Source organism: Mobula birostris, chromosome 8, assembly GCF_030028105.1.
Source record: "Mobula birostris isolate sMobBir1 chromosome 8, sMobBir1.hap1, whole genome shotgun sequence".
Lineage (NCBI taxonomy): Eukaryota > Metazoa > Chordata > Chondrichthyes > Myliobatiformes > Myliobatidae > Mobula > Mobula birostris.
This window is the reverse complement of record NC_092377.1, coordinates 9870854-9884255: the sequence shown is the minus strand read 5'-3', so window position 1 is coordinate 9884255 and position 13402 is coordinate 9870854. Positions and strand designations below refer to the sequence as shown.

General features: G+C 46.1%; 1 protein-coding gene across 1 annotated transcript in view; it reads left to right on the top strand.

Moving 5' to 3' along the window:
• cd109 (CD109 molecule) overlaps positions 1-13402 on the top strand; it is a 255125-nt gene that overhangs the window by 75414 nt on the left and 166309 nt on the right. The window contains exons 11-12 of the mRNA XM_072267001.1: positions 1769-1975; positions 4166-4258. Coding sequence (XP_072123102.1) covers positions 1769-1975; positions 4166-4258 — 300 coding nt within the window. The remainder of the gene's footprint in view (positions 1-1768; positions 1976-4165; positions 4259-13402) is intronic.

Genomic DNA, 13402 nt, shown 5'->3' with positions numbered 1-13402 from the left:
TAACAAGATAAAGAGTCCTTAAAATGGTTGTGGAGTCATCTCAATGTACGGGCAGTGTGTGTAGTTATCCCCTTTGATAAAGAGCCTGATGGTTGTGTGGTGGTAACTGTTCTTGAACCTAGTGGGGTGAACCCTGAGCTACCTTCTACCTGATGGCAGCAGCAAGAAAAGATCATGACCTGAATGGTGGGATCTCTGATGATGGATGGTGCTTTCCTACGACAGCATTTCACGTAGACGTGCTCAGTAGTTGGGAGGGCTTTACCCATGATGTACTGGGCTGAATCCACGACCTTTTGTAGGATTTTCCATTCAAGGGCATTGGTGTTTCCATACCAGGCCATAATACAGCCAGTCAATATACTCTGCACTACACATCTACAGAAGGTTGTCAAAGTTTTAAATGTCATGCTGAATCTCAGACTCCAAGGAAATAGAGATGCTGCCATGCCTTCTTTGTAATTGAACTTACTGTACATTCAGGGTTCAGGATAGGTACTCTGAAATAGTAACACATGAATTTAAAAGTTGCTAACGCTCTCCTCCTCTGATCCTCTGATGAGGACTGGCTCACGGGCCTCTGGTTTCCCTCTCCTGAAGCCTATAATCAGTTCCTTGCTCTTGCTGACATTGTGGGAGAAATTGTTGCTACGATATCTCAATTGTGGTGTCATCCACAAACTTGAATGTGGACTGATATGCAAAAAAAAATTAAAACATTTATTTGCATACCATCCAGATAGTTTGTTCCACATATAATTGTCAGTAAAATGAACCAGTCTGCAGAATATAATGTTACAATTAGAGAGAAGATACAGTGCATGTAGACAATGGCCACAAATTGGAATTGGAACTGGTATTGATTTATTATTGTTCTGTGTGAAAAACTTATCTTGCAAACTGTTCATACAGATCAGATCATTACACACTTCACGACGCCATGGTCACGTAGTGGTTAGCACAACACTTTACAGTACAGGCAATCCGGGTTCAATTCCCCGTAAGAAGTTTGCACTTTCTCCCTGTGACCGTGTGAGTTTCCTTTGGGTGCTCTGGTGCCCAAAGACGTATCAGTTGGTAGGCTTATTGGTCATTGTAAACTGTCCTGTGATTAGGCTAGTGTTAAATTGGTGGGTTGTTGTCCCGCGTGGTTTGAAGGCCACAAGGGCCTTTTTCCACGCTGTATCTCAATAAACAAAAATAAATTTTAAAAGATAACAGAATGCAGAATAAAGTGTAGGGGCCACAGACAAGATGCAGTGCAGATAGACAATAAAGTACAAGATTAATATAGGTTGTGATGTCAAGGGTACAGCTCTGTTCCGGGGAACTATTTACTGGTCTGATAGCAGCGGATTAGAAGCTGTCCTGGAGCCTGGTGGTACGCGGTCTTTGGCTTTTGTATCTTCTGCCTGTTAGGAGAGGGGAGAAGAGAGAATGTCTGAAGTGGATGGGGTGTTTGACAATACTGACTGCTTTACCGAGGCAGCGGGAAGTATAGACAGAGTCCATGAAGAGCAGGCTGGTATCCGTGATGTGCTGAGCTGTGTTCACAACTCTGCAGTTTCCTGTGCTCACATACAGAGCCGTTGCCATGGTGAATCAGTAAGAATTGGTAAGGAACGACGGGGACGTGCCAGATTTCTGTAGCCTCCTGAGGAAGTAGAGGCATTGTAGAATGGGAGATCAAAGGTTCATGGGCCAGCTGTTTATATTGTTGTTTCTCCTCTGCTGGAATGGACTGTGAACTTCTCTTTTGCATTCTCAGGTGCAGGTGAGGCGAATTGACCACCAAAAGGTCTCACCTCAGGACAGGCGGAACTGCTTGACCGTTATGGTCAACCAGGCCCAGAACATCCCAGGAAATATAACGTTGGTGCGAACCCTGCGGACTTTCAATTTCAGCGTCCCAGAGAGTGGGCTTGTTCAGATTCGGTTTCCACTGCTGCCATACATTGTCAGCCTGCGGGCAAAGGTAGGCGCTGGGCTCAATTCAATTCAATTTTCATTGCCATTGCTCATCCATACAGCCAAAACGAGACGGTGTTACAATGGGGTCAAGATGCTAAAACACTTTGCCAGCTGTCACAGAGAAGAGCACAATCATGGAATATAAGAGTCCCAATGCCCCCATTGAGCCCCCACCCATGCGACACTGTGGCTTGATGCCCAGTATTCGCACATACAAATCAACAGACCCAGTGTTCAAAGTTCAGTGTTCAAAATACAACAACTCAGAATGTGCATGTACATAGTTCAGACCCCCATCCCCAGCCCACCAATTTCATCTGACGGCCCGTCCCGACACCCGCTAGTAGACATCAGCGCTGGGACCCAGTCCTCACATAGACAGGCACAGATAGAATTTTAATAAAACACAACCAGACAAATATACGTGTACATAGTCCAGAGTCCTCAGTCCAAATGAAATCTTCAGTCGACTACACCTGTACTGCGCTGCTTCCAGTAGAGCGTGGCGGCTTGGAGGCCTCTCCCCTGACGGCTGAAAAGTAAGCAATCCTGCAGCTGGAGGCCCACGTCCACTGAGTCCCCTATCTTCACAATGAGCCTTTTCTCCCCACCTTTCTTTTCTGAGTCATAGTCGAACTTAGTACCAGGCACCCGACCACTGTGATGTTCCTCTGTTAGGTCAACGCTCCCAACAGTATACAAAGTGACATATTTGTTGTTCAGAGGGATGCCCACGGGAGTATTCAGCACTGGCTCCTTAAACCCTTTCCCCTTCCTGAATGTCACCCTGTTTCCTGTGTCCTGCACATTGGGCATAACGACCTCGCTATATGTCCTGTCTATCATCCCTTCTACCTCCCGAACTATCCAGAGTTCATCAGGGTCCAGCTCCCACTCCTTAACATGGTTTATTAGAAGCTGCAGCTGGATGCACTTCTCGCAGTTGTAGTTGTCGGGAACACTGGAAGTCTTCTCACCTTCCCACATCGCGCAAGAGGTGCATTCTACCATCCTGCATCTCATCTCTACTGTCCTAACAGAACAGATTCTAAGAAGGGTAGAAACAAAAGTAACCTTGAGCTTTTCTTTTTTTGCTTTCCCTGACTCTAACTTTTCTTCACTGAAGCCTTGAAGGGCCTCAAGATCACCACTCTGACTCTGTCCACTCAGATGATGGCCGCTGCACTTGACCGTGCCTTCCTTTAATTTTCTCTTGTTTATCCATCTCAAATACAGGTTGGTTGCTGATCAAAGCTCTGTTACTCTGCTATGACCTGCTGCTCCCTTCTTCTACTCGAGCGGTGGACCTGAGTGAAATCCCCTCCTCTCAGTCTTACAATGTCTGGGTTGGTCGCTGGTCGAAACTCTATGACTGTGAATTCCTACTTACTGTGAATGCCCACAAATAAATGAATCTCAGGACAAATATGTACTTTAATAATAAACTTACTTTGCACTTTCAACCTTAAGATCACACCCCCTCATATTAGCCATTTCTGCCCTGGGAAAATGTTTCTGACTAATCACTCTATAGATACCACTATCATGTCACTTTTCATCCTCCTTCTCTCTAGCTCACTCAACCTTTCCTCATAGGACATGTTCTCTTATCCCTGAAACATAGAACCATTTGGCCACCGTATCGAACCAACCATTTAACCTACTGAAAGATCCGTCTGACCCTTCCCTCCTACGGAGCCCTCCATTTTATTGTATTTTTTATTTAGTGATACAGTAGGAGTAGGCCCTTCCATCCTTTTGAACTACGCTGCCCTGCCAAACCCAATTTATCCTAGCCTAATCAAGAGACAACTTGCAATGACCAATTAACCTAGACGGTACGTCTTTGGACTGTGGTAGGAAACCGGAGCACTCATTTCACGGAGAGGGCGTACAGAGACTCCTTACAGCCCAGTGCCGGAATTGAACTCTAAACTCCAGAACAGTCCAAGCTGTAATAGTGTCGCGCTAACCACTATGCTACCGTGGCACCTATTATGATTCTATCATCCAGATTAATAGTTTCTTAAATACATCCAATGTATCTGCCCCTACTGCTACCACTTATCGGATGTTTCACGCACCCACCTCTCTATGCCACTGACATCTCCCATACTTTCTTCCTGTCAAAAGAGGTGAAGCATGCAAGTATTGTGTGGCTAGTTCTGATTGTCCCTGATGAACTTCCCAACAGGTGACATTTGAGGATGCATCAACGGAGTTAAATGTGAGACAATCTTCCAGCACACCGGCCATCTACCTCCACCTTCAGAGCTCAGCTGTCAAGGTAATGTGACATATAGAGGGATCTTGGGGGTTCAAGCCCACAGTTCCCAGAAAGTGACCACGCAAATAGGTAGGGTGGTGAAGGGGGCATTTGTTGTACTCAACTTCATTGGTCAAGGCATTGAATACAAGTCATGTTTCTGACAACAAATTTCATGAAAAATGATATTGAGCAGATTCAGATTCTGTAATGTTTGCATGATAATTTAAAAGATCCAAATTGAAAAGATCAGAGTATCAGGTCCCAAGGCAAGAAGTGAGCCAGCTCAGCTCACTGCTCTTCGACTTTTACTGGCTCTGCACTAAACTGGACTCTCCTTCATGCACTTCAGTTCTGAATGCTTGTTGCTTGCTTTTATTGTTTGCACAATTTGTTTGTTTCTTTCTGCACACTGGGTGTTTGACGGTCTTTTCTTTTTATGAGCTCTTTTGGGTTTCTTTGTTTGGTGGCTGCCTCCAAGGAGGCAAATCTCAAGGTTGTATAAAGTATACATACTTCGATAATAAATGTACTTTGAACTTTGAAAATATTGGTTAGGTCAAAGTTGGAATACTGTGTGCAGTTCTGATTGCCCTCAGTCCTGGAAGAATATGGAGGCTTTGGAGAGTGTGCAGAAGAGTTTCACCGGGACACTGCCTGGAATAGAGCGTATGAGCTATAAAGAGCATTTGGACAAACCTGGCTTGTTTTTGCTGCAGCAGCAAAGGCTGGGTGAGGGGGAGACTTGACAGAAGTTTATGAAGTTCTGATAGGGATCCACTTAGTAGACAGTCAGAATGTTTCCAAGATAGAAATACAAATACTAGAAAATGTTAAGGATTATTAGTTACGCAAACAACAGGAATTCTGCAGATGCTGGAAATTCAAGCAACACACATCAAAGTTGCTGGTGAACGCAGCAGGCCAAGCAGCATCTGTAGGAAGAGGTGCAGTCGACGTTTCAGGCCGAGACCCTTCGTCAGGACTAACTGAAAGAAGAGCTAGTAAGAGATTTGAAAGTGGGAGGGGGAGGGGGAGATCCGAAATGATAGGAGAAGACAGGAGGGGGAAGGATGGAGCCAAGAGCTGGAAAGTTGATTGGCAAAAGGGATACGAGAGGATCATGGGACAGGAGGCCCAGGGAGAAAGAAAAGGGGGGGGGGAACCCAGAGGATGGGCAAGGGGTTTAGTGAGAGGGACAGAGGGAGAAAAAGGAGAGAGAGAAAAAGAATGTGTGTGTGTATGTGTGTGTGTATATATATATATAAAACGGATGGGGTACGAGGGGAGGTGGGGCATTAGCGGAAGTTTGAGAAGTCAATGTTCTTGCCATCAGGTTGGAGGCTACCCAGACGGAATATAAGGTGTTGTTCCTCCAACCTGAGTGTGGCTTTATCTTTACAGTAGAGGAGGCCGTGGATAGACATATCAGAATGGGAATGGAACGTGGAATTAAAATGTGTAGCCACTGGGAGATCCTGCTTTCTCTGGCGGACGGAGCGTAGGTGTTCAGCAAAACGATCTCCCAGTCTGCGTCAGGTCTCGACAATATATAGGGGGCCACATCGGGAGCACCGGACGCAGTCTATCACCCCAGCCGACTCACAGGTGAAGTGTCGCCTCACATGGAAGGACTGTCTGGGGCCCTGAATGGTGGTAAGAGAGGAAGTGTAAGGGCAATTAACAATCCTTCTTGCAATTGGCACTTTGTTAACAGTGTATCGCTGTCACTTAAGGCCCAGTTTAGGACAGATCTGCTCTGTCGCTTAAACTTCTGATTAGTTGTATGTTCATGGAGCCATTCCTCTACGCTGTAACAAAAAGGGTATATTTTGGGTGTCTGGCTTTTGGATCTACACCAGTATTAAATATTCGGAGGCGTTCTGCTAGTTGGGATGTGCTGCTATTGTAAATAAGTAATTCTGTAAGTTTACCTGTCTATATTCCAAATGCTGAGTAGGTAATTATAGTAATTGAATCTGTAGTTTATTGTTTATTGTTTTGTCTGTGTTGAAGTGTAAAACGGCTTGACAGGAGAGTGAAATTCCACTGGCTTCCCCTGGACCCTCTTTCTCCTGGATGTTTACTATGAATAAAGATTATTTCCCAGTTACTGCTCCCGTGTGTCAGGCTATGTCCATACTAGACCGGGTAATTTTGAAAATGCCAGTTTCGATTAAAAACGACAGGTGTCCACATTAGGCGTTTTTCAAAATATAACTGTCCACACCAAAACGGATATTTAGGCGAACCTCCTCCTACTGGGCATGTGCAGGCACATCTACAGAAAACAAGCGAAGAGGAAGCGGTATAATATTTACGTTTCCGCGGCGGCGTTGTGCTATTTCCATTGGTCAAAAACTAGAGTACCTACAACAACAGCAAAAGAAAGTTTTCAAAAATGTCTTCGAAGAATACAAAGAAAACCTCTGCTGGAAAAATCAGACTGGACTTCTTCGTTTAGACAGACAATGAAGTCGAGCTGTTTCTGCGAGTTACAAACGACTACAAAGTCAGTGAAGCAGTGGAGAACGTGAAGATATTTAATTCCAAACAAGCTATTAACGTAGACAAGTAAACAACACATGCATGAAGCTGTCCTCTACCCAAGATCAACAAGAGAGTGGAATCTTCTGCAGCCAGAACTGCGCAGTATTTCTGACATTAATATTTTTAAAGATAGACTCAATCAAATCAAGTTAGGGGATCTAGTCAAAAAAAAGCTCACTTTACAATTTAACTCTCACGCCGTTCACACCGACTGCGCGTTATAACAGCCGTCCGGCAGTGCTTGCGCAGTACCAAGCAGAAGCAGAAAAAGCAGTGTTGTGGTGTTGTCATGACAACGTTTTCAAATCTCTCCGTTTACCCCGTCCACACTACAACGTGAAACAATCGTTTTCAAATTTACACACTCCGGAGAGTGTTTGAAAATCTCCGTTTTCGGGGGATGAAAACGCCGTTTCAGGGTGGACGGAGGGTCAAAACGAAGAGAAAAAGCTTTGTTTTCAAAATTATCCGGTGTAGTGTGGACATAGCCTCAGTTTTAGCCTGTCACAACAAGACCATAAGACCATAAGACCATAAGACAAAGGAGCAGAAGTTGGCCATTCAGCCCATCGAGTCTGCTCCACCATTTTATCATGAGCTGATCCATTCTCCTATTTAGTCCCACTCCCCTGCCTTCTCACCATAACCTTTGATGCCCTGGCTACTCAGATACCTATCAATCTCTGCCTTAAATACACCCAATGACTTGGCCTCCACTGCTGCCCGTGGCAACAAATTCCATAGATTCACCACCCTCTGACTAAAAAAATTTCTTTGCATTTCTGTTCTGAATGGGTGCCCTCCAATCCTTAAGTCATGCCCTCTCGTACTAGACTCCCCCACCATGGGAAACGACTTTACCACATCCACTCTGTCCATGCTTTTCAACATTCGAAATGTTTCTATGAGGTCCCCCCTCATTCTTCTAAATTCCAAGGAATACAGTCCAAGAGCAGACAAAGGTTCCTCATATGTTAACCCTCTCATTCCCGGAATCATTCTAGTGAAGATTCACCACCCTCTGACTAAAAAAATTTCTTCGCATTTCTGTTCTGAATGGGCGCCCTTCAATCATTAAGTCATGTCCTCTCGTACTAGACTCCCCCACCATGGGAAACAACTTTGCCACATCCACTCTGTCCATGCCTTTCAACATTCGAAATGTTTCTATGAGGTCCCCTCTCATTCTTCTAAACTCCAAGGAATACAGTCCAAGAGCGGACAAAGGTTCCTCATATGTTAACCCTCTCATTCCCGGAATCATTCTAGTGAATCTTCTCTGTACCCTCTCCAATGTCAGCACATCCTTTCTTAAATAAGGAGCCCAAAACTACCCACAGTACTCCAAGTGAGGTCTCACCAGCGCCTTATAGAGCCTCAACATCACAGCCCTGCTCCTATACGCTATTCCTCTAGAAATGAATGCCAACATTGCATTCGCCTTCTTCACCACCGACTCAACCTGGAGGTTAAAGGTGAGAAAGGGGCAAGCTTCAGGAAGATGTGCCCAGCAAGTTCTTTTTTATGCTCAGAAGTGGTGAGTGCTTGCAAGTGGAGTAACTATCGCTTCTCAGCCTTTTGGCTAAGATCAAGTGGATCTCTGAGGATGGAAAAGGGGCTCATCATGATCAAGGGGCCAATAACCAGCCGGTGCAGGGGTGGGTGAATCCTCATGCTGAATGGGAAACAAATCTAACACCTCTTTCCAACAATTAACACCGAGTTAGAATGGCTGCGTCTACCAGTGCATCGACTGGAGAAACCGGGATCCAAAACACCTTCAGAGTAGCAATGACAGACCTCAGTGAGGGGAAACCCTTCGACAAGGAGCCCGTCACTCGGAAGCTCCCGATCGAGTGCTGCAAGTTGAAGGCAAGGAACATCTGCTGCGTCCAAGACTTCACTGGTAATGGCTTTTTGGTGACACATTGTGCGAGCTTGATTTTAACCATTGGATAGGTACCTGGACAGCAGGGGTGTGAACGGCTATGAAGTGCTTCAGCATGAACTAGATAGGCTGAAGGGCCTGTTTCTGTGCTGTGCTTCCCTGTGCCTCTACATTCAAGTACGCGGTGGGATGGAATAAATTCCAGGAAGGATTTTCAAGAGAAGAGGAAACGAGGCATTGCTGACACGGCTGAAGGTGTAGCTGCTCTTCATCAACCACACCCAGAGGGAATGTGTGATCACTGTGCACACATCTTCAACCCCCACGTGCCCTTTACCTCCCTTGCCCGTTATGGCGAGGGAGCAGCAAATTAGATTAGATTATTAGAATAGATTAGATTATGAGGACACGCAGTCCTCTTTTATTGTCACCTAGTAATGCATGCATTAAGAAATGATGCAATTTGTTCCTCCAGAATGATATCACAGAAACACAAACCAAGACTAAAAAAAAACCTGACAAAAACCACATAATTATGACGTACAGTTACAACAGTGCAAAGCAATACCGTAATTTGATGAAGAACAGACCATGGCACGGTAAAAAAAAAGTCTCAAAGTCTCTCGAAAGTCCCATCATCTCATGCAGGTGGTTGAAGGGAGAAACTCTCCCTGCCATGAACCTCCAGCACCGCAAACTTGCTGATGCAGCACCCTAGAAGCACCCGACCACAGTCCGACTCTGAGTCCGTCCGAAAACTTCAAGCCTCTGACCAGCCCTCCGACACTGAGCACCGAGCACCATCTCTGCCGAGTGTTTCGACCCCGGCCCCAGCAACAGGCAATAGGCAAAGCCAAGGATTTGGGGCCTTCCCCTCCGGAGATTCTCGATTGCACAGTAGCAGCGGCAGCGAAGCAGGCAGTTCAGAAGTTTCTCCAGATGTTCCTCCGTGCTTCTCACGTCCGTCTCCATCAAATCAGGATTGTGCACGGCCCCTATTTAACAACTACGGTATCAATTCGGAGCGGCCGCGCGCGTTGCGTCGCGCCACCAACTTCTCCTCCCCTCAAAGATATGTTCGGGATCTGGACTAGCAAGCACCAGGTGAAAGCTAAGCAGAGAGTGGATTCGAATGTCTCTGTCATCCACCCTCTCTCAGTCTTACCATTGGAGAGAACCGCAGTTACTTGGTGTATGCTGATCAACCCAGGCTATGCCTTAACTGTAACAAGCTGGGATTGCAAACAGGAAGACCAACAAATTAAGGATGCCAGGAGATCAAATGCTGCATCCTGTGTAGAGAGGAAGGCCACCTCTACAAAGCCTACCAAAATGGTGCTGCCAGCTATACACGGGCAATGAGACGAAGCTGGCACCAGATGCTGATGCACCCACCACTAACGCAAATGGCACAGCTGATACAGAAGCACAGATTGTGACTAAGGATAGGCTGACCATCTTGAGCTCCCATCCCCTCGCTTAGAGAACCTAGTCCCCTCCACAAGATGGGGAAAAGTCCATGGAGAAGGAGAGGCCAGAGGAACAATGTCGGGTGATGAAGAGGGAGAAGTCTCAGAAGACAACATCCAAGAGACAATGGCCTGATGAAAATAAAAAGAATGGGAAGAAAAGGGCAGGACAGCAAACAGGTGCCAGCAACCTTTCCTCATTGGAGGAGAGCAGGAAACCAGTGACACAGACATTGGAAGTGCCAAGCAAGAGAGGGAAAGGCATAAAGGGGAGATATGATTGGGGAAGGATTTTTACTGAGCACTCACTAGCCCCAGGAGACTGGGAGCAGCACTGAGGCCATAATTCCCCAGCTCCAGGAGACTGGGAGCATCACATCGCCCAGTCAACACCAGCTCCAGAAATCAGCAGTTGTATAGTGGCCTCTGGCCCTCAGCTCCTGGAGTTCAGGACCAGCACAGGAGCCATCACTCCCCGGCTCCAGGAGTCCGGGTGCAGACCAGCATCTGGTGCACCCCAGGTCAGAGAAGTGGAGGGTGCAGGTCCACCATTTCAGAAAGTTGGAGGAAGTGTAGTGACAAACCTTACCCCCGGGCACGCCACCAGCATCATCACACCTGGGGGAGGATCATCCTCCATGTCTGAGTCCACAAACAGTGTGGCATTTTACTAAGGCTGTGAACAAAGTGGCTCAGATTGAGTGACCTGGGTAAAAATGGTGATCCAATAAAATTGGCATCTTTGAGAGTAAAGAGAACGGTGCGATATGTCAATGCCTTACGGTACCTGGCTAACTGGCCAAGGTCATTGTGACTTTCTTGCAAGAATGCGAGCTACCACACCTCCATAATTACAGGAGGTGGTTGCGATGGTGGCCCCACAGTTTTGCCATGTGGCCGAGGGGGCAATGACAGGGTTTCTGTTAAGAGGAGATAACTCCTCTATTGCCCAGGTCAGAGGTGTTTGGGAGAGAGCCTCCTTGCGGCAGATGTAATGTACTGAAACACTCCGCTTCAGCTAATTAATATGTACGTGTCACCCGTGTGCAGCGAGTGGTTGGCTGTCCTTGAGCAGCTCCCACTGCCACTGGTGACCCCAGTTGGTTGTTCTGGCCAGTGACTTCGTCTCTGCATTATCGATGCAGATGGATGACCCGTAGTGCCAACAGCAGGCTGGATCATGCCTCCAGATTCCTGATGGAAATGGTTAAAATATCTGAACTGAGGAAAGCCTTCAACACCTCTCCAGGCAGAGCACAGCCACAACGTAGCTGGTCACGATCGGACAGTTCAGCCTGCTCCCAGATCAAATTCCTCTACATGTCAGACCCACCAGCATTACGCCATTGTTGTTTCTTCACCACCACCTCCTCTGAGCATCCTGTCACCTACAGGAGGACTAAACAGCAGACATTAAGCTGCTGACCCCAGGGAACATTAAGGAACCAGAAAGGGGGTACACAGGTTGGAAAACCTTGAAACCCCTCTTTGATTCCCTAGTTCACTCAAGGAAGCAACCAAGGAGAAAATCAAGGGGTTCTTCATCTGCAAGGGGGTTCAGAAAGGAAGGCAGGATCAGAAGGAAATTCATAAACACCAGAAAGAGTTGCAACATCTTCTCCTTCCACTGTCATAGTCATAGAGAAGTATGGCACAAAAGTGGGCCCTTTGGACCAGCTAGTATGTGCCAAAACCAGTTAAACTGCCTATTCCCATTGCCCTGCCCAGGGACCATAACCCTCCCCACCTCTACCATCCATGTCCCCATCCAAACTCCTCTTAAACAAGCTTCCTTCATTCCCACTCTGCCTTCTGCCTCCTGCCAATCAGCCACTGCTTTATCCATGCTCGAATCTGTCCTGTAATACCATGGGCTCATAGCTTGTTAAGCAACCTCAAGTGTGGCACTTGTCAAAGGCCTTCTGAAAATCCAAGTACACAACATCAACCTAATATCTCTTTTACACTTTATGTATCTGAAGAAACTTTTGGTATCCGCTTTAATATTATTGTCAAGCTCACTTTCGTATTCCATCTTTACTTTCTTAAAGACTTTTTAGTAGCCTTCTGTTGGTATCTAAAAACCACTCAATCCTCTAACTTCCCACAAAATTTTGCTCTGTTATATGCCCTCTCTTTGGCTTTTATGTTGGCTTTGACTTCTTCTGTTAGTCAGGTGTTGCGTCATCTTTCCTTTGGAATACTTCTTCCTTTTTGGGATGTATAAATACTTTACCTTACAAATTGCTTCCAGAACTTCCAGCCATTGCTGCTCTGCCATCATTCCTGCCTCTGTTCTTTTCTAATGAATTCTGGTCACCTCCTCTCCCATGCCTCTGTAATTCCCTTTACTCCACTGTAAAACTGATACATCTTACTTTAGCTTCTCCCTTTCAAATTTCAGGGTGAATTCAATCCTATTGTGATTACTCCCCTCATGGTTCTTTTACTTTAAGCTCTTTAATCAATTCTGGTTCATTGCACAACACCCAATCCAGAATAGCAGATCCCCTAGTGAGCTCAACCACAAATTGCTCTAAAAGGCCATCTCATAGGCACTCTAGAAATTCCCACTCCTGTAATCCAGCACCAACATGATTTTCCCAATCTACCTGCATATTGAAGACCCTCATGAGGCCTTTTGGCATGGATTTTCTATTTCCCGTTGTAATTTGAAGACCACATCCTTACTGCTGTTTGGGGTCTGTATACAACTCCCATCAGGCTATTTTTACCCTTAGCTCTATCCACAATGATTCAACACCTTCTGACTCAAAGTCACCTCTTTCGAATGATTTTTTAACAAGGGAGCAACGCCACCCCCTATCTTCCTGCCTATCCTTTCGATACAATGTGTATCCTTGGACATTAAGCTCCCAGCTACAAACTTTCTGCCATGCTTCATTGATGCCTACAATATCCCACCTGCCAATCTGCAACTGTGCTGCGAGTTCATCTACCTTATTTCGTATACTGCCACATTCAGATACAATACCTTCAGTTCTGTATTCACCGCTTACAATTTTGACTCACCATGCTCAACCTTTTGATTCCTAACTTTGTCTGGGGTCTTACCAACATTTGCCTCCATAAGCTCTCCACGAACTGTTCTGGCACTCTGGTTCTCATCCCCCTGCAACTCTAGTTTAAACCCCACCGTGAAGCATAACAAACCTTCCCACTGGGATATTAGTCCCCCTCTGGTTCAGGTGCTAACCATCCCTTTAGTACAGGTACACCTTCCCTGGAAGAGACCCA